At 41.0% G+C, this 21,792-nt stretch overlaps 1 protein-coding gene across 7 annotated transcripts in view; it reads right to left on the bottom strand.

Annotated features, from left to right (window-relative positions):
* The window catches only part of mak (male germ cell-associated kinase), a 97,368-nt gene continuing 75,576 nt past the window's right edge, over window positions 1–21,792 (bottom strand). For 6 of the 7 annotated variants that reach the window (XM_059945601.1, XM_059945602.1, XM_059945605.1 and 3 more), the window contains 3 exons: window positions 10,998–11,099; window positions 10,334–10,453; window positions 1–892 (listed from right to left, as the gene is read on the bottom strand). In XM_059945601.1, coding sequence (XP_059801584.1) covers window positions 732–892; window positions 10,334–10,453; window positions 10,998–11,099 — 383 coding nt within the window. In that variant the 3' untranslated portion in view covers window positions 1–731. Of the gene's footprint in view, window positions 893–10,333; window positions 10,454–10,997; window positions 11,100–12,396; window positions 12,440–21,792 lie in introns of those variants that run through there. The other variant, XR_009507116.1, reaches the window with a different exon arrangement.

Raw genomic sequence — 21,792 nt, 5'->3', positions numbered from 1 at the left:
TGGAGAGGTAAACTGCGTTTATTAGTTTTCTCTTTCCATGAAAAATGACAAGTAAACTCCAGCAAATCAATAGATATTTACTAAAGTACAGTACCTTAAAACTATTACTTCATTACAAACATTACTGAAGGAACTTGGTCTCTTCTCTGCAAAGAAGCATTTTAAATGTACAATAGAGTTTTAAGAATTTCATCTTGTACCTATTAACATGCATTTTAAGAATTTTTTGGTTAAGATACAGGGTTTCATTGAGAATGATCAGTAGCTCTTCCTCTGGTGCCTATAATCATCAGGTTTAAGCAAGAAATACTGATCCCAATGCAAAATAGTGTAACATGAAAAAGTTTTACATTCTATTCAGCATTAAGATAAGACAATTCATAATGCTAACTATTTACAAGGCACAAGTAATATTTGCAAGATGTATGAAAATAAATATTTAATCTATAATTCTTATTCAAATCAATTAAAATATTACAATTTAAATTAACTTCTTAGAACTTTGCACCAAGCTTACAGCTGCTGTTCATATCCATATCAAAGTAGCATGTTGTATCTTGAACTGTAATGATCTACTTGATTCCAAATTAGCAAATAATCCTATCAGTTATCAAATAGAAAAAAAATTTGAATAAGATGCTTCTGAACTAGCTCAGGGTGATGATCCTTGAGACAAATTCTCGAATTAAAAACTCCTAATTCAGGCTGATCAATGGTTCTGATGGTAATGGCTATCTATGGCCACCATATTTAGTTGCCCAATCAATCCTTCCATGTACTGGATGAATGGGTGGTGGATAGGCCAGGCGTTCAGCAGAATTTATTTTGGCTGGATTGTAGTTGGAGCCTGGGTGTTGGAACTGGGTTGGTTTGGTTTTCCATGCATCAAGATCTTTGAGAAGAAAACAGGTTGTTAATATTTAAGATAATAAAACTACAACATACAAGCTATTTGGCTATTTAGGCTATTTGGCCCATTAGGTCTGCTCAGCTGAACCCCAAAAATTTATCAACCAATGCTTTAAATACACCCAACAACTTGGCATCTACAGTTATTTCTGGCAATAACCTCTACAGATTTACCACTCTTTAATCTCAGTTCTAAAAGATGTTCCCTTAATCTGAGGCTGTGCCCTTGGATACTTGACTTTACAACTAATGGAAATACCCTCTCCCCATCCACTCTATACCAGCCTTTCCATTTAGGTTTTATTAAGCCATACCATGTTTAACTTTTGACTTATATTAATAAACCAATTCCATACAAATTTTGGGGCAAATTATATAACAATGACTAACAAACTGCAAGTTCTGAAATGTGTATGTGGACTTTACAAACCAGTTAGGGGAAGCAGTGCTGGATTGAGATCTATGGGGAAGTATGTCACACAGCACTTTCAGTGGACAGCATTTGAAAACAGATCTTCCACCCTAGGGCCAGTGCTTGTGTGGGCACAGCAGGGTGCCCCATATTAGTCTTAGTTTTTCACTGCCATGTGGGACCAAACTGTCAATGGCCATGTTAGCTCCTGCTGCTCCAGTGGACTCAGACTGGGGGTGCCTGCTGAGCTTGCTCTGGATTAAGCCTGGCCCAAGTATAGCAGTTCCTATTCAAGGAAATGGGATCTGCTACAGGAAGTAAGATTGTGTAGCTATTTTGGAAACCATTAAGTTTTGAAGTTTTAATCTGATTTTAAATCTGTGCATTATTTTTGCACTTCAAACTTAAACATAAGAACATGGTTTCTTAAAGCTTTCTAAATGCTCCAAATGTAATTGATTACTTGTGAATTTCAGTCCACTGGGAAGAGCAACATTGGCTGGAAGTCTATGACTAGTGGGATCTCTGCTACGTGATATTTGGATGAAAATGTGCATAGGTAGGTTATTAAGTTCACAGATGATAAAAATTAGTGCTGTTATAGATAACGTAGAAGATTGCCAAAGGATTTAGTGGGATAATAAATCGCTGGCAAGTAAGGGTGGAGAAATGGCAGATGGAATTGAATCTGGCCATTTGTGAGGTGTTCCACTTTGGGAGATCAAATATAAAGGGAGAGGACACAGCTAGTGGTGGAAAACTTAACACTGGTGATGTTCAAAAGGGATCTAAAGGTCAAATCGATAGCTCCCTGAAAGGGGCTGCATAAGTTCTATCAACTTATGAAGAAGGTAGTGAAGGTGTATGGCAAGGTTGCCTTTATTAGTGGAGACACTGAGTTCAAGAGTCAGGAAGTTATGTTACAGCTCTGGTTAGGCCACATTCAATTTTGGTTGCCCCATTATAGGAGGGATGTGGAGGCTTTGAAGAGGGTGCAGAAGAGGTTTCTGGATTAGAGAGCATGTGTTATGAGAAGCTGAGTTGTTTTTTCTGGACAGATGGAGGCTCATGGGAGACCTGATAGAAGTTATAGGATTATGAGGAGCATAGATAGACAGAGAGCCAGGATTTTTTTTTTCCCCAGTGTCAAAATGTTTAATACTAGAGGGCATTCAGTTAAGCTAAGAGGGGCAAGTTTGTTTGGCTTTTTAAATGGAGTGGTAGATGCCTGGAATATGTTGCCAAGGGTGGTATGGAGGCAAATAAAACATTATGGAGACATTTAAGAGGCTCTTAGGCACTTGAATATGTAAAGAATGGAGGGATATGGAATGGAAGGGACGAGTTTAATAGGCTTTTATTTACTGGATTAGCTTATTTGTCATTACGTTGAGGCCAAGGGGCCTGGTCGGTCCTGTGCTGTGTGAATTTATTATCTATCATAGGTCCAGACAAGGGTCAGTAGGGTGGGGATTTTGTGATTGGAAGCAGTGATAAATAGGTGATTGCAGTGAGTGCCTACTCCTTTTTTTAAAAGTAGACAGTACTTATGGGTTTGTTTTCTTGACTTGGCACTCATGTTTCGCTGTACCTGTAATTACAAGCATTCTTATGCAGGGTCCTGACCTGAAACATTGCATTATATTGCTTCCATAGAACATTTCAGCACAGAAACAGGCCTTTTGGCCCTTATTGGCTGTGCTGAACCATTTTTCTGCCTAGTCCCACTGACCTGCACCTGGGCTGTATCCCTCCACACACCTCTCATCCTTGTACCTGACCAAGTTTTTCTTAAATGTTAAAAGTGAGCCCGCATTTACCACTTCATCTGGCAGCTCATTCCACACTCCCACCAATCTCTGTGTGAAAAAGACCCCCCTAATGTTCCCTTTAAACTTTTCCCCCTTCACCCTTAACCCATGTCCTCTGGTATTTTTCTCCCCTAACCTCAGTGGAAAAAGCCTGCTTGCATTCACTGCAGTCATTGAGTCTGTCCTGTGCACCTCCATCACTGTGTGGTTTGGAGCCGCCACCAAGCAGGATAGAACCAGACTACAGCGCACAGTGAGGACTGCCGAGCGCATCATTGGAGCCTCCTTGCCCTCTATTGTGGACCTGTACTCTTCCAGGTTGAAGAAGAGGGCGGGGAACATCATAAAGGACTCCTTCCATCCTGCCCACGGACTGTTTGAACTGCTTCCGTCTGGTAGGCGCTTCAGATCCCTCCAGACTAAGACTAATAGGCACAGGAGAAGTTTTTTCCCTACTGCGGTCACTTTGCTGAACAGTTAACTGTTGGCTAACTATTACTTGGATTGCACTATCTGTATGTATAAATGTATAATCTATATTTTCATTTATATTTATCATTATTATTGTTATGAGCAGAGAGACAACATCTGCCGGAAGTAAATTCCTTGTATGTGCACAGGTACTTGGCAATTAAAGTCTGATTCTGATTCTGATCTATATCCATCATAATTTTATATACTTCTATCAAATCTCCCTTCATTCTTGTACGCTCCAAGGAATAAAGTCCTAACCTATTCAACCTTTCTCTGTAACTCAGTTTCTCAAGTTCCGGCAACATCCTTGTAAACCTTCTCTGCACTCTTTCAACCCTATTAATATCCTTCCTGTAATTCGGTGACCAAAACTATACACAATACTCCAAATTTGGCCTCATCAATGCCTTATACAACCTCACCATAACATTCCATCTCTTATAGTCAATACTTTGATTTATAAAGGCCAATGTACCAAAACTCTCTTTACGACCCTATCTACCTGTGACGCCACTTTTAGGGAATTTTGTATCTGTATTCCTAGATCCCTCTGTTCTACTGCACTCCTCAGTGTCCTACCATTTACCTTGTAGGTTCTACCTTGTTTTTTCCTTCCAAAGTGCAATACCTCACACTTGTTTGTATTAAACTCCATCTGCCATTTTTCAGCCCATTTTTCCAGCTGGTCCAGATCCCTCTGCAAGCTTTGAAAACCTTCCTCACTGTCCACTGCACCTCCAATCTTTGTATCATCAGCAAATTTGCTGATCCAGTTTAGCACATTATCATCCAGACCATTGATATAGATGACAAATAACAATGGACCCAGCACTGATCCCTGTGGCACACCACTAGTCACAGGCCTCCACTCAGAGAAGCAATCCTCCACTACCACTTTCTGACTTTTCCCATTGAGCCAATGTCTAATTTATAACCTCACCATGTATACCTAGTGACTGAATCTTCCTAACTAACCTCCCATATGGGACCTTGTCAAAGGCCTTACTAAAGTCCATGTAGACAATATCCACTGCCTTCCCTTCATCCACTTTCCTGGTAACCTCCTCAAAAAACTAATGGACTTGTTAAACATGACCTACCACGCACAAAGCCGTGTTGACTCTCCCTAATAAGTCCCTGTCCATCCAAATACTTGCAGATCCTATCTCTTAGTACTCCTTCCAATAATTTACCTACTACAAACGTCAAACTTAGCGGCCTATAATTTCCTGGATTACTTTTTGAGCCTTTTTTGCACAACGGAACAACATGAGCTATCCTCCAATCCTCCGGCACCTCACCCGTAGATATTGACATTTTAAATATATCTACCAGAGACCCTGCAATTTCAACACTAGTCTCCTTCAAGGTCCGAGGGAATACCCTGTCAGGACCTGGGGATTTATCTACTTTGATTTGCCTCAAGATAGCAAGCACCTCCTCCTCTTCAATCTGTATAGGTTCCATGACCTCACTACTTGTTTGCCTTATTTCCATTGACTCCATGCCAGTTTCCTTAGTAAATACAGTCACAAAAAACCCATTTAAGATCTCCCCCATTTCTTTTGGTTCCATACATAGCAGACCACTCTGATCTTCAAGAGGACCAATTATATCCCTCACTATCCTTTTGCTTTTAATATACCTGCAGAAGCACCTTGGATTATCCTTCATCTTGACTGCCAAAGCTACCTCATGTCTTTTAGCTCTCCTGATTTATTTCTTAAGTATTTTTTGCACTTTTTATACTCCTCAAGTACCTTGTTTGCTTCGTTTCCTTTACATGTCATACATCTCTCTCTTCTTCTTTATCAGAGTTCCAATATCCCTAGAGAACTAAGGTTCCTTATCCTTATTCACTTTGCCTTTAATCCTGACAGGAACATACAAACTCTGCACTCTCAAAATTTCTCCTTTGAAGGCCTCCCACTTACCAATGACATCCTTGCCGGAGAACAACCTGTCCCAATCCACGTTTTTTGATCCTTTCTCATTTCTTCAATTTTGTCCTTTTTCCAGTTTAGAACCTCAACCCGAGGACCAAATCTATCTTTATCCATGATCAAGTTGAAACTAATGGTGTTATGATAACTGGAACCAAAGTGTTCCCCTTCACACACTTCCGTCACCTGTCCTAACTCGTTTCCTAATAGGAGACCTAATATTGCATCCTCTCTAGTCGGTACCTCTATATATTGATTTAGAAAACTTTCCTGAACACATTTTACAAACTCTAACCCATGTAGACCTTTAACAGTATGGGAGTCCCAACCTTTGTTTCTGAATTAACTATGTCACTCTCTATCTCAATGAAGAATTCCACCATATTATGGTCACTCTTACCCAAGGGGCCTTGCACGACAAGATTGCTAACTAATCCTTCCTCATTGCTCAATACCCAGTCTTGAATGGCCTGTTCTCTAGTTGGTTCCTCGACATGTTGGTTCAGAAAACCATCCCGCATACATTCCAAGAAATCCTCTTCCTCAGCACCCTTACCAATTTGGTTCACCCAATCTATATGTAGATTGAAGTCACCCATTATAACTACTGTTCCTTTATTGCACGCATTTCTAATTTCCTGTTTAATGCCATCCCCAACCTCACTGCTACTGTTAGGTGACCTGTACACAATTCCCACCAGCGTTTTCTGCCCCTTAGTGTTATGCAGCTCTACCCATATCGATTCCACATCCTCCAGGCTAATGTCCTTCCTTTCTGTTGCGTTAATCTCCTCTCTAACCAGCAACGCTACCCCACCTTTTCTTTCCTGTCTATCCTCCCTGCATATTGAATATCCCTGGATGTTGAGCTCCCATCCTTGGTCACCCTGGAGCCATGTCTCTGTGATCCCAACTATATCATATTCATTAATAACTATCTGCACATTCAATTCATCCACCTTGTTACAAATGCTTCTCACATTGACACACAAAGCCTTCAGGCCAACTCTCTTAGCCCTTATACAATTATGTTGAAAAGTGGTCCTTTTTGATTTTTGCCCTGGATTTGCTTGCCTGCCACTTTTACTTTTCAGCTTACTACTTTTTGCTTCTACCCTCATTTTACACCCCTCTGTCTCTCTGCACTTGTTCCCATCCCCCTGCCACATTAGTTTAAATCCTCCTGAACAGCAGCAGCAAATGCTCCCCCAGGGCCAGATCGTCTGCATCCCAGAGTGCTTAAGGAAGTAGCCCAAGAAATAGTGGATGCATTAGTGATAATTTTTCAAAACTCCTTAGATTCTGGATTAGTTCCTGAGGATTGGAGGGTGGCTAATGTAACCCCACTTTTTAAAAAAGGAGGGAGAGAGAAACCGGGGAATTATAGACTGGTTAGCCCGACATCTGTGGTGGGGAAAATGCTAGAGTCGGTTATCAAAGATGAGATAACAGCACATTTGGAGAGAGGTGAAATCATCGGACAAAGTCAGCATGGATTTGTGAAAGGAAAATCATGTCTGATGAATCTTATAGAAATATTTGAGGATGTAACTAGCAGAGTGGATGGGGAGAATCAGTGTATGTGGTATATTTGGATTTTCAAAAGGCTTTTGACAAGGTCCCACACAGGAGATTAGTGTGCAAACTTAAAGCACACGGTATTGGGGGTATGGTATTGATGTAGATAGAGAATTGGTTGGCAAACAGGAAGCAAAGAGTGGGAATAAACGGGACCTTTTCAGATTGGAGGCGGTGAAGAGTGGGGTACCGCAAGGCTCAGTGCTGAGACCTCAGTTGTTTACAATATATATTAATGATTTAGACGAGGGAATTAAATGGAGCATCTCCAAGTTTGCAGATGACATGAAGCTGGGCGGCAGTATTAGCTGTGAGGAGGATGCTAAGAGGATGCAGGGTGACTTAGGTAGGTTAGGTGAATGGGCAAATTCATGGCAGATGCAATTTAATGTGGATAAATGTGAGGTTATCCACTTTGGTTGCAAGAACAGGAAAACAGATTATTATCTGAATGGTGGCCGATTAGGAAAAGGGAAGGTGCAACGAGACCTGGGTGTCATTGTACACCAGTCATTGAAGGTGGGCATGCAGGTACAGCAGGTGGTGAAAAAGGCAAGTGGTATGTTGGCATTCATAACAAGAGGATTTGAGTACAGGAGCAGGGAGGTTCTACTGCAGTTGTACAAGGCCTTGGTGAGACCACACCTAGAATATTGTGTGCAGTTTTGGTCCCCTAATCTGACGAAAGACATTCTTGCCATAGAAGGAGTACAAAGAAGGTTCACCAGATTGATTCCTGGGATGGCAGGACTTTCATGTGAAGAGAGACTGGATCAACTAGGCTTATACTCGCTGTAATTTAGAAGATTGAGGGGGGATCAATCTTCATATTTAGAAGATTGAAATGTATAAAATTCTAAAGGGATTGGACAGGCTAGATGCAGGAAGGTTGTTTCCGATGTTGGGGGAGTCCAGAATGATGGATCACAGTTTAAGGATAAAGTGGAAGCCTTTTAGGACCGAGATGAGGAAAAACTTCTTCACACAGAGAGTGGTGAACCTGTGGAATTCTCTGCCACAGAAAACAGTTGAGGTCGGTTCATTGGCTATACTTAAGAGGGAGTTAGATATGGCCCTTGGGGCTAAAGGGATCAGGGGGTATGGAGAGAAAGCAGGTACAGGGTTCTGAGTTGGACGATCAGCCATGATCGTACTGAATGGCGGTACAGGCTCGATGGGCCGAATGGCCTACTTCCTGCACCTATTTTCTATGTTTCTATGTAATATACGGAAAATTAAAATCCCCTACTATCGCAACTTTATGTTTCCTGCAGTTGTCTGCTATTTCTCTGCAGATTTGGTCCTCCAATTCTCTTTGACTATTGGGTGGTCTATATTACAACCCCATTAACGTAGTTATACCTTTCCTGCTGCTCAGCTCCACCCGTATGGCCTCGGTAGACAAGCCCTCTAATCTGTCCTGCCTGAGCACTGCTGTAACATTTTTCCTGACTAGCAATGCTGTCCCTGACCACCACCCTTCATTACTCTGCCTCTATCACATCTGAAACATCGGAACCCTGGAACATTAAGCTGCCCGTCCTGCCCCTCCTGTAGCCAAGTTTCACTAATGGCTATGATGTCATAATTCCACGTGTCAGTCCACACCCTCAGCTCGTCAGCCTTCCCCACAATACTCCTCGCATTGAAATAGACACACCTCAGAAGATTATTACCACCACACACAACCATTCTATTTGTGACTTTGCATGAAACTTTAACATCATTTATTTTCACCCCCACTCCACTATCTACTCTATCACTCTGGTTCCCAACCCCCTGCAAATCTAGTTTAAATCCTCCCCAATAGCACTAACAAACTTCCCTGCAAGGATGTTGGTCCCCCTCTAGTTCAGGTGTAACATGTCTCTCTTGTACAGGTCCCACCTGCCCCAGAAGAGGTCCCAATGATCCTGAGATCTGAAACCCTGCCCCCACACCAGTTCCTCAGCCACGTGTTCATCCTCCAGAGCATCCTATTCTTACCCTCACTGGCACGTGGCACAGGGAGCAATCCTGAGATTACCACCCTCGAGGTCCTGCTTTTTAACTTCCTACCAAGCTCTCTATACTCACTCTTCAGGACCTCCTCACTCTTTCTTCCTACATCATTGGAACCGATGTGTAACATGACATCTGGCTGATCACTCTCCCATTTCAGAATGTTGTGTACACGATCAGAGACATTCCTGACCCAGACACCCGGGAGGCAACAAACCATCTGGGAGTCTCTGTCACGACCACAGAACCTCCTGTCTGTACCCCTAACTATCGAGTCCCCTATCACTACCGCTCTTCTCTTCTTCCACCTTCTCCTCTGCACTACAGAACCAGACTCAGTGCCAGAGATCCGGCTTCCGCAGCTTGTCCTAGGTAAGTCAACCCCCCCAACAGTATCCAAATCGGTATATTTGTTGTTGAGGGGAATGGCCACAGGGGAGCCCTGCTCTGCCTGCCCTTTCCCCTTCTCTCGCCTGATGGTAACCCAATTACCTGTGCGCTGCTCCTTTGGTGTAACTGCCTCCCTGTAGCTACTATCTATAAACTTCTCATTCTCCCGAATAATCCAGAGGTCATCCAGCTCTTGCTCCAGTTACCTAACATGGTTTGTTAGGAGCTGCAGCCAGATGCACTTCTCTTGCAGGTGTCGTTTTCAGGGAACATGAAACAAATCTCACAAATATGTCTCAGTGATAATAAATATGATGAAGATTCTGAACATTGACCATCTTTCCCTCTCTGTAGATACTGCTTGACCTTTTAAGTTCCTCCAACAGTTTGATTTTTGCTCCTGATTCCATAATCTGCTGTCTCCTTCCTACTGGTTGATACTCAATACAGCTACAGTACATTCCACATATATACATCTGCTCTCCCATTTTGACACCTAAGGTGGGCTAATTCTAACTTTTCCATTATTTACTGCATCATTATTTTGATGAAGTATTTCATATTTCAAAACCCATTTAAAATCTTCTTTTCCCTTTCCCCATAATAAACTGTTTATTAATAAACTTGAGACCAATTTGTCATAATAGAAAATATTTCACTGCTTGCACTCTTATAAATTTCTATAGTTTCAAAAGTATTAGTTCTTCCACAATCTTTGTTGATTGTTTAATAAGCCCTCACAAATTTATTCTGGCTTGAAAAATAAACTACTGTGTAAATGATGTTCGAAGATTGAGGCAGAAATAAATACTTACTGCCAGAAGGTCCACCAAAAGCAAATTGAACTCTCTGCCCTGCTGATCCCACTTCCTTTTTGAAAAAGGATGGAATATAACCGCCAGTTGTATTATCTGAACCAAACACTCCTAGATTCCCTGTAACAACATAATATAAACTTGTATTTATTTATATTTACATTGAACTACAGTTCATTCTGTAGATTTAATATTAAGTGATGTAAAATCTTGTTCCAATCTCATTTGTAACAGTACAGTGAATTCACAATACAGCAACATTATCTGCTCTTTAATTAATGTGATATATGCCTATGTTCACAAGGCAAATAATAAATTAGCAGTAATCAAAGAGCATAAAACTACAATTCAAATAAAGATAAAAATGCTGAAAATAATCAGATCAGGCAGCATCTGTGAAGAACGAAAATGCAGAGTTAATATTTACATGCAGAGACCTTTCAGCAGAATTAGCTCTGGTAAAAGATCATTGACCAGAAAGGTTAGTAGTTTCTCTTTGCACTGATGTTCGATTTGCTAATTCAATGGTAATTTAAAATAAAGGAACAAGATAACTATTTGAAGAGAAAAAGAAGCTCCCAAATAATCTTGTGCTGTATTATTCAATGATTTCCCAATATGGAAACAATTTATAATCAATCGATTATCCTACTGTCTTACTTACCTGCATTAATTCTACCAACAGATGTTCCTCCACCAATAACTCCTAGTGCTTTGCTATGCTCTTTATTTCCTCCTGCCACTGACGTGTTCTTAAAATGTATCCCTGAAAGAAAGTTGAGAAATTCAACTCATATAGTGTGGTTTACATTTGTTAAATTCTGATAATAGTATTCAGACTGAAATGCTTGAAGCAATCATGTTGGAGCTGATCGTAAAAATACATGATAGATTTAGTTTGTGGAGATTATCACATCATTGTATAGATCTCTCGAGTTTTATTTGGTGAGTGGGGTAGATGCATGTTGAGTTTATTATTAACTATTTCAAGTCATTTCTCTGATATCAGAGTAAGTGATGTTATCTTGCTGATTCATCATTTATAGCCAACTCCCCAGCATTCTCATAAAGGCATGTGCACATGCACACACCACAAATATATCCCAGGACTCAAACCTCTATTTACATACTTTGTCTCACACGTATTACTACTGCAAATTTCACACACATACACGCTGTCATTCACAACGGTAACATCTTCCAATAAACTGGACAAGAATCAATGAAGCTTTTCATTCTTTCCTGTAAGAAAAGCTGTTCCACAACAACAGGGAACTACAAAGAGCTGGAGGAGGGCAATTTATCTGTCCATTTTTACATGCCTAGAGTGCTGGAGTCCTAGAAAGGCAACAGTTACTGACAGGTTGCAGTGTTTAATTATGGCTCTTTGTAGACTTAATCCAGATCCTCACATTAAGTTCTGCATCTGTCCTCAATTCTGTCCAAGTGAAACTGCAAAGAATTCCTGTATGCACTACATTTTTCCTCTGCTGTCTTATCAGAACAATTCTCAACTCCTTTTCAGGAGTACAAGAAATAGAGGCTGCCTGGTCTGTGGCGATGAAAACTGTCATAATTTGATCTTCATAGTCACCAGCCAGGATGCCGACTGCATTTAGCAACTGGCAAAGGAAGTAACTTGTACACAGTGAGGTGGGAAATGATTGCACAAGCTCAGCAAGGTCACATACTAATAAATACTTGGGATTGTGTCAGGCTATGGAGGGCAAAGCAAAATACAGCAGGCACTGGAACTATGAGACAGAAACAGAAAAGTTGGAACAACTCAGTGTCTTTAGAAAGGGAAACAATATTTCTGGTTAGCAAACTTTTATAAGAATTGTAAATGTTTAGAAATGAACTGAGGGAGGGCAGATAAAACAAAAGGAAAGGGTTGTGAAATGGCAGTAATCAGGAAAAGTAGCTTGATGCAACTGATGTGTGATCAGCAAGAAGAGAATTGAAGGTTTATCTTGAGATGCAGATGGGAAAGGAAGAATGAAGTCTAAAATATCAGAATAGGAGTGAAGGATTTCAGATTTCATTTGAGATCAGCTACTTACACTTGCTCTTCAGCCGACAATACCTCATATCCTTCAATCCCACCTGTAATTCAAATTCATTTCATTTCCAAATATTCATGGTTCAGCTGCCATTTAAATATTGTTACTGTAGTTGCCTCAACCAACCACATCTTCTGGCAGCTCAGTCCACTTATGTACAACATGCTGTAAAAAAAAAGTTGTCCCTCAAGTTCCTATGAAATCAGTTGCCTCTCACCTCAAACTTGTGCCTTTTAATTGACTCCCCAACAATGGGAAAAAAAAACAATGCATTCACTCCTATCTATGTCCTCATGAGTTTTTACACTTCGATAAAAGTGTCTTAAAAATGCCTTTGTCACTTGTCATCTTTCTTCCCTAGCCACTTGGGATTTGTTTCATCTGGACCAGGTGATTTATCCACACGAGGATCTAACACCTCCTCTATCAGGTTTAGCCCATCCAGGGTTTCAACTAAACCTGCCTTTGTTAAGATTTTAGCAGTACTTTTATTTTTCCTTGGTAAAGATTTAATAGATAAAATACTTACTTAGCATCTGTCTCCTTGAGAAAAGTCCCATTTTGGTTTCTCATTAGTTGACCCTCTCTTTATGAAATGAAATTTACCATTAGATATAGGCGCAGAATTAGGTCATCTGGTCCATTGAATCTGCTCCAAACTTTAGTTTTATTTATTTATTTGTTTATTGAGATACAGTAAGATACAGCAAGCTGAGCTGCCCAGCAGTCTCCCAATTTAATTCTAGACTAATCATGGGATAATTTACAATGACCAATTAACCTACCAGCCAGTATCTCTTTAGGCTGTGGGAGGAAACTGGAGCATCTGGAAGAAACCCATGTGGTTACGGGGAGAGAACGTACAAACTCCTTACAGACACCAACGGGAAATGAACCCAGGTCACTAGTACTGAAAAGTGTTGTGCTAACCACTATGCTACCATGCAGTCCCTGTTTTCCTGTATACTCACATTCTATGACAAACAGAAAAAAGAATATATTTGTTGTCAGACATTTCATGCTCTGTGTGGTTCTTCCATTTCCCTTTTTACTTCTTTGGAACATTATTTAATCAGCCTAGTTCTCACTCATGTTAGCAATCTGTCATGTGTCATAGGCTCATTACTTCTGCTTTATTTCATTCTGTATCTTTATTGCATCTAATAATAATTACAAAGCTAAGCCTATTTATTGCTCAGGTTTAGTGTAAAGTGCCCAAGTTGCCCTTCCCCTGGAACCTAACTAAGTACTAGTGAAGGGCAGACTGCAACATTATTAATATTGATACTATAAATATTAATAATATAAATATATTTATTGATACTGCTGTCTGAAAGGAGAGAGAAACACATTCAATCATCTTCAATGGGACATTTCAAAAATTTATTATTGGTTCTGAAATCTTGCTTCTCTGATGGTTCAACACTACCCAACATGAGAATCTAATCTATTCAATGTTACCACCAATAATGAATCTCCCACTTTTAGCATCTGAGGAGTTGGGATTGAGAGGATGGTTGTGGGGAGGTGAGGTCAGTATTGAACACAAATTTAACAAGACTAATAACGGCTACCAGAGCAGAAGTTGAGGGTTCTGCATCAGGGGACTTGACTCCATCTTACTTTTCCATCATTTGCAAGTAATAGGTCAAGAATATGTTAAAGAACTCTCCAGAAACACACAGCATTTCTCATGACTAACATCCCATCCATTGCCAGAATATCATAGTACAGGGTGTACCCCAAGGAGTTATATAAAATATTTATTAAACAACCACAACAAGGGCATGACATCTAATTTTGGCTCAACAAGGACATTGCATCTAATTCTGGTTAAAAGATTGCTGCACCATAAGATATGAAGGAAGGAAAGGATGCAGAAAAGATTTAGAATGGTCCTGGGGGGAGGCAGCTCTTTGGTTACATGGACTAGCACGCATACAGTGTATTCCAACTACAAAATGGTGGGGCATCCATCACTAAGCTCTTTAAACACATGTCCTGTATTGTCTAGTGCATATGAAAATGATTCTATTTGCTGTCCTAACTCCAATTTACAATACATCCTTACTTAGACCTGCATCCTGGTAGAAGTGTACATTCCACCTCAGGCCTATGACAAGCTGGCACTGGAGGAACTCAGACCTGTAAATCAGCAGGCACGAAACTATGCACATTGATGCTTTCTCTATCGTTGCAAAAAAGGTTTTAACCAGGATAGCTTTAAGAAGTGTCTGAATGACCACCACCAATATATCACCTGTGGAACCAGAGAAACCAACACTATTGACCACTATTATACCAGCATCAAGAAAGCTTACTGTGCCATCCCATGCCACATTTTGGAAAATCTGATCATTTGGCTGTAGCTCTGCTCCCAGTAACTAAGAAGGAACTAAGTCTGTAGTATCAGTGGGGACAAAGAAAGTGTGGTCAAGAGAGGCAGAGGAGCACTTTGAGTCAGTAGACTTTACAATATTCATGGATTGATCTTTGAGTCTGAATGAATATGCACAGTTGGCACCAGCTTGATCAAGACCAATATGAACTTGGAGCAGAATTAGTTCATTTGGCTCATCCAGTCTATTCCCCATTTCATTATAGTTGATCCATTTCCCTCTCAACTCCATTCTCTTGCTTTCTCCCTGCAACCTTTCATGTCCTGACTAATCAACCTCCGTCTTAAATACACCCACTGACCTGGCTTCCCCAATGGCCTGTGGTGACAAATTCCAGATTCACCACCCTCTGACTAGAGGAATTCCTCCTCATCTCTGTTCTAAATGGACATCCCTCCATTCTGAAACTGTGCTCTCTGGTCCTAGACTCCCCCACCATAGGAAACATTGCCTCCACATCTACTCTATACAGGCCTTTTAACACTTGATGGGTTTCAATGAGATCCCCACTCATTCTTCTAAACTCCAGTGAGTACAGCCCAAAGTCATCAATTGTTCCTCACATGATAAGCATTTAATTCCCAAAATCATTCTTGTGAACCTCCTTTGAACCCTCTCCAGTGTCAGTACATCCATTCTTAAATACAGGGCATAAAACTACTCACAATACTCCAATGCCTTATAATCTAGTCCTGTTAAAATGAATGCTAACAATGCATTTGCCCTCTTCACCACTGACTCAACCTGCAAATTAACCTTTAGGGAATTCTGTACGAGGACTCCCAAGTCTGGACCTCTGTGGATGAGCATGTGCCTTTGAGAACATACCAGACATACCCAAACCAAAAACCGTGGAAAAACCAGGAGATTTGCAGGCTGCTGAGGGTTCGATCTGTGGCATTTAAACTCAGTGATCTGGAACTATACAAGAAGTCCATGTACGACCTATGGAAGTCTATTTTAAGGGGGAGAAAACAATTCCCATTGAGGTAGGAGATGGAATCAGATGCTCCAACTCCAGCAGGGTTTGCAGGCTATTACTTCCTACAAAGTGGAGCCTAACATTATGAATGGCTGTGATGCTTCATTCCCAAATGAGCTCAACACCTTTTATTCATGTTTGGAAAGGAAGAATAAAGCTACACCTCTGCAGCAGCTGGTAGCCCTGTGATCTCTGTCTCAGAAGCCAAGTCAAAACATCTTTCAAGAGGATGAAACCTTGTAAGGTGTCAGGCGAATATGGTGTTAGCTGGTAGGACTCTGAAAATCTGTGCCAACCAATTGGCAGGAGTATTCAAGGATGTCTTCAATCTCTCACTACTGCAGTTGGAGGTTCCCACCTGCTTCACAAGAGTGGCAATCATACCAGCGAGCAAGAAGAGCAGGATGAGTTGCCTCAATGACTATCGCCCAGTGGCACTCATGTCTACTGTGATTAAGTGTTTTAAAATATTGGTCATGGCTAGAATCAACTCCTGCCTCAGCAAGGACCTGGGACCCACTAATTTCCTTATTGCCACAATAGGTCCACAGTAGATGCAATATCACTGGCTCTCCACTCAGCCTTGGATCACCTGGACAATAGCAATACCTACATCAGGCTGCTGTTTATTAATTACAGTCCGGTGTTCAACACAATCATACCCTCAGTCTAATCAACAAGCTCCAAACCTTGGGTCTCTGTGCCTTCCCTTGGCAACTGGATCTTTGATTTCCTCTCTGGGAGACTGCAGTCTGTGTGGATTGGAAATAACATCTCCTCACTGACGATCAACACTGGATGTGTTTTAGCCCATTGCTCTACTCTCTCTACACCTACACTTATGTGGCTAGGCACAGCTCAAATGCTATCTGTAAATTTGCCATCAACACAACTATAGTTGGCAGAATTTTGGAAGGTGAAGAGGAAGCATACAGGAGTGAGATCAGCTAGTTGAATCAAGTCACAGTAACAACCTTGCGCTCAATGTCAGTAAGACTAAGGAATTGATTGTGGACTTTAGAAATAGAAGTCAAGGGAACACACACCAGTCCTCATCAAGGGATCAGAAATGGAAAGGGAGAGCAGTTTCAAGTTCCTGGGTGTCAACATCTCTGAGGATCCATCTTGGGCTCAACATATTGATGTAATTACAAAGAAGGTACAACAGCAGCTATATTTCATTAGGACTTTGAGGAGAATTGGTATGTCACCCAAGACACTGTAAATTTCTAAAGATGCACCATGGAGAGCATTCTAACTGGCTGCATCACTGTCTGGTATACAGGGGCCACTGAACAGAATTGGAAACAGCTGTGGAAAGTTGTAAACTCTACCAGCACCATCATGAGCACTAGCCTTCTCAGCATTGAGGACATCTTCAAAAGTCAATGCCTCAAAAAAAGCAGCAAGTATTCATCATTAAGGACAACCATCACCTAGGAAATGCCCTCTTCTCATTGCTACCATCAAGGTGGTGGTACAGGAGCCTGAAGACACACACTCAATGTTTCAGAAACAGCTTCTTCCTTGTATAATTGGATCCTGATTTCCTCACTTGCAGACCCCAATCAGTTCGGATTGAGAAAAACATCTCCTCCATAAGCTCTATCAGCACAGGAGCACCACAGGGATATGTGCTTAGTCCCGTTCTACTCGGTTTACACCTATAACTATGTGGTGAAGTATAGCTCCAATATCGTATAAAGGTTTGCTGATGACACCACTGTGTTGTGGGTGGTAATTGAAAATTTGGCTGAGTGGTGTGGTAACAACAACCTCTTACCCAATGTCAATAAGACCAAGGAACTGATTGTAGACTTCAGCATGGGGAAACCATAGGCCCATGAGCCAGTACTCATTGGAAAATCAGAGGTGGAGAGAGTCACTATCTCAGAGGACCTGTCTTGGACCCACCATATAAATACAATTGCAAAGACAGCATTACAGCACCTCTGCTTCCTCACAAGTCTGCGTAGATTTGGCATGTCATCAAAAACCTTGGCGGACTTCTATAGATGAGTGGTAGAAAGTGTGCTGACTGGCTGCATAATAGCCTGGTATGGAAACACCAATGTGTTTGAGTAGAAAATTCTACAAAAGGTAGTGAATTCGGCTCAGTACATCACAGGTAAAGCACTCTCAACCATTGGGTACATCTATATGAAACATTGTCGTAGAAGAACAGCATCCATCATCAAAGATCCTCGCCTCCCAGCCCATGCTCTTTTCTCACTGCTGCATCAGTTTAAAAGTACAAGTGCCTCAGGAGTTGAACCACCAGGTTTAAGAACAGTTACTACCCCTCAGCCATCAGACTCTTGAACAAGGGAATAACTACACTCATTCTATTTCTGTTCCTACAACTGATGGTCTCACTTTAAGGACTTTTTATCTTGTTATTTCACGCTCGTTAATTATTGCTATTTATTCAATTTTCATTTGTATGGTTTGTTGTCATTGATCTTGTTTACAGTTACTGATCTATAGATTTGCTCAGCATGCCCACAGGAAAAAGAATCTCTGCATTGTATGTGGTGGCACGTATGTACTCTGATTATAAATTTTATTTGGACTTTTCTTCCCCTCTGCCAAGAGATTTACATATGGACAATGAACACTTGAACATTATCTCAGTATTTTTATTGTTCTCTTTTTGCATGACTTATTTAATTTTCAAATATATACTTCTTATCGTAATGTATAGTTTTTAATACTATGTATTGCAATGGACTGCTGCCACAAAATAACAAATTTCATGACATACGCTAGTTTTGTTAAACCTGATTCTGATTCAAGAAATATTGCTTCTCTGATGGACAGTAATGTTTCAAAAAGTGGCTCAACATTGCCCTCCCATGGGCAATTCAGGATGTATATTAGACCATAAGACAACGGAGCAGAAGTTGGCCATTCAGCCCATCGAGTCTGCTCCACCATTTTATCATGAACTGATCCATTCTCCCATTTAGTCTCACTTCCCCGCCTTCTCACCATAACCTTTGATGCCCTGGCTACTCAGATACCTATCAATCTCTGCCTTAAATACACCCAATGACTTGACCTCCACTGCTGCCCGTGGCAACAAATTCCACAGACTCACCACCCTCTGTCTAAAAAAATTTATTTGCATCTCTGTTGTGAATGGGTGCCCTTCAATCCTTAAGTCATGTGCTCCCCCACCATGGGAAACAACTTTGCCACATCCACTCTGTCCATCCCTTTCATCATACGAAATGTTTCTATGAGGTCCCCCCTCATTCTTCTAAACTCCAAGGAGTACAGTCCAAGAGCGGTCAAACGTTCCTCATATGTTAACCCTCTCATTCCCGGAATCATTCTAGTGAATATTCTTTGAACCCTCTTCAACATCAGCACATCCTTTCTTAAATAAGGAGCCCAAAAGTGCACACAGTATGCCTTATGGAGCCTCAACATCACATCCCTGCTCCTATACTCTATTCCTCCAGAAATGAATGCCAAAATTGCATTCGTCTTCTTCACCACCGACTCAAACTGGAGGTTAACCTTAAGGGTATCCTGCACGAGGACTCCCAAGTCCCGTTGCATTGCAGAACTTTGAATTCTCTCCCTATTTAAATAATAGTCTGCCCATTTATTTCTAATACCAAAGTGCATGACCATACACTTTCCAACATTGTATATCACTTTCCACTTCATTGCCCATTCTCCTGATTTATCTGAGTCTCTCTGCAGACTCTCTGTTTCCTCAGCACTACTGGCCCCTCCACCTATCTTTGTATCATCAGCAAACTTAGCCACAAAGCCATAATCCAAATCGTTGATATACAACGTAAAAAGAAGCAGCCCCAACACGGACCCCTGTGGAACACCACTGGTAACCGGAAGCCAACCAGAATGGGATCCCATTATTCCCACTCTCTGTTTCCTGCCAATCAGCCAACGCTCTATCCACATATGTAACTTTCCCATAATTCCACGAGCTCTTAATTTGTCAAAGGCCTTCTGAAAATCCAAATACACAACATCCACTGCATCTCCCTTGCCTAGCCTACTTGTAATTTCCTCAAAAAATTGCACTAGGTTTGTCAAGCAGGATTTCCCCTTAAGGAAACCATGCTGATTTCTGCCTATCTTGTCATATGCCTCCAAGTACTCCATAACCTCATCCTTGACAATCGACTCCAAAAAAATTCCCAACCACCAATGTCAAGCTAACAGGTCTATCATTTCCTTTTTGCTTCCTTGCCCCCTTTTTAAATAGCGGAGTGACATTTGCTATCTTCCAGTCCTCCGGAACCATGCCAGAATCTATTGACTTCTGAAAGGTCAATGCCTCTACAATCTCCACAGCTACTTCCTTCAGAACATGAGGGTGCATTCCATCTGGTCCAGGAGATTTATCTACCCTTAAACTATTCTGCTTTCTGAGTACTTTCTCTGTCGTAATTGTGACTGCGCACACTTCACTTCCCTGATGCTGATGACTTCCTCAGTGAAGACTGATACAAAATACTTGGTCAGGTCCTCTGCCATCTCCTTATCTCCCATTACAATTTCCCCATCATCATTTTCTATCGGTCCTATATCTACTCTCACCTGTCTTTTACTCTTTACATACTTGAAAAAGCTTTTAGTATCCTCTTTGATATTATTTGCTAGCTTCCTTTCATCTTTTCCCTCTAAAGGTTGCTTTGGCAAGTAAGGTGAAAATAAATCCGAAGGGTTTCTACAGTTATATTAATAGCAAAAGGATAGTGAGGATAAAATTGGTCCCTTAGAGAATCAGAATGGACAGCTATGTGTGGAGCCAAAAGAAATGGAGGAGATTTTGAACAATTCCTTTTCTTCGGTATTCACTAAGGAGAAGGATATTAAATTGTGTAAGGTAAGGAAAACAAGTAGGGAAGTTATGGAAACTATGACAATTAAAGAGGAGGAAGTACTGGTGCTTTTAAGGAATATAAAAGTGGATAAATCTCTGGGTCCTGACAGGACATTCCCTAGGACCTTGAGGGAGGTTAGTGTAAAAATAACAGGGGCTCTGACAGAAATATTTCAAATGTCATTAGAAACTGGGATGGTGCCAGTGGATTGGCGTATTGCTCATGTGGTTCCATTGTTTAAAAAGGGTACTAAGAGTAAACCCAGCAATTATAGGCCTGTCAGCTTGACGTCAGTGGTGGGTAAATTAATAGAAAGTATCCTTAGAGATGGTATATATAATTATCTGGATAGACAGGGTCTGATTAGGAACAGTCAACATGGATCTGTGCGTGGAAGGTCATGTTTGACAAATCTTACTGAATTTTTTGAAGAGGTTACGAGGAAAGTTGACGAGGGTAAAGCAGTGGATGTTGTCTATATGGACTTCAGTAAGGCCTTTGACAAGGTTCCGTACGGAAGGTTAGTTAGGAAGGTTCAATCGTTAGGTATTAATATTGAAGTAGTAAAATGGATTCAACAGTGGCTGGATGGGAGCTGCCAGAGAGTAGTGGTGGATAACAGTTTGTCAGGTTGGAGGCCGGTGACTAGTGGTGTGCCTCAGGGATCTGTACTGGGTCCAATGTTGTTTGTCATATACATTAATGATCTGGATGATGGGGTGGTAAATTGGATCAGATGATACTAAGGTAGGTGGTGTTGTGGATAATGAAGTAGGTTTTCAAAGTTTGCAGGGAGATTTAGGCCAGTTAGAAGAGTGGGTTGAACGATGGCAGATGGAGTTTAATGCTGGTAAGTGTGAGGTGCTACATTTTGGTAGGAATAATCCAAATAGGACATACATGGTAAATGGTAGGTAGGACATTGAAGAATGCAGTAGAACAGAGTGATCTAGGAATAATGGTGCATAGTTCCCTGAAGGTGGAGTCTCATGTGGATAGGGTGGTGAAGAAAGCTTTTGGTATGTTGGCCTTTATAATTCAGAGCATTGAGCACAGGAGTTAGGATGTAATGTTAAAATTGTACAAGGCATTGGTAAGGAGTATTGTGTACAGTTTTGGTCACCGAATTATAGGAAAGATGTCAACAAAA

The sequence above is a fragment of the Hypanus sabinus genome, chromosome 20 (assembly GCF_030144855.1).
Source record: "Hypanus sabinus isolate sHypSab1 chromosome 20, sHypSab1.hap1, whole genome shotgun sequence".
NCBI classification, from domain to species: domain Eukaryota; kingdom Metazoa; phylum Chordata; class Chondrichthyes; order Myliobatiformes; family Dasyatidae; genus Hypanus; species Hypanus sabinus.
This window is presented reverse-complemented; position numbering and strand designations above follow the sequence as displayed.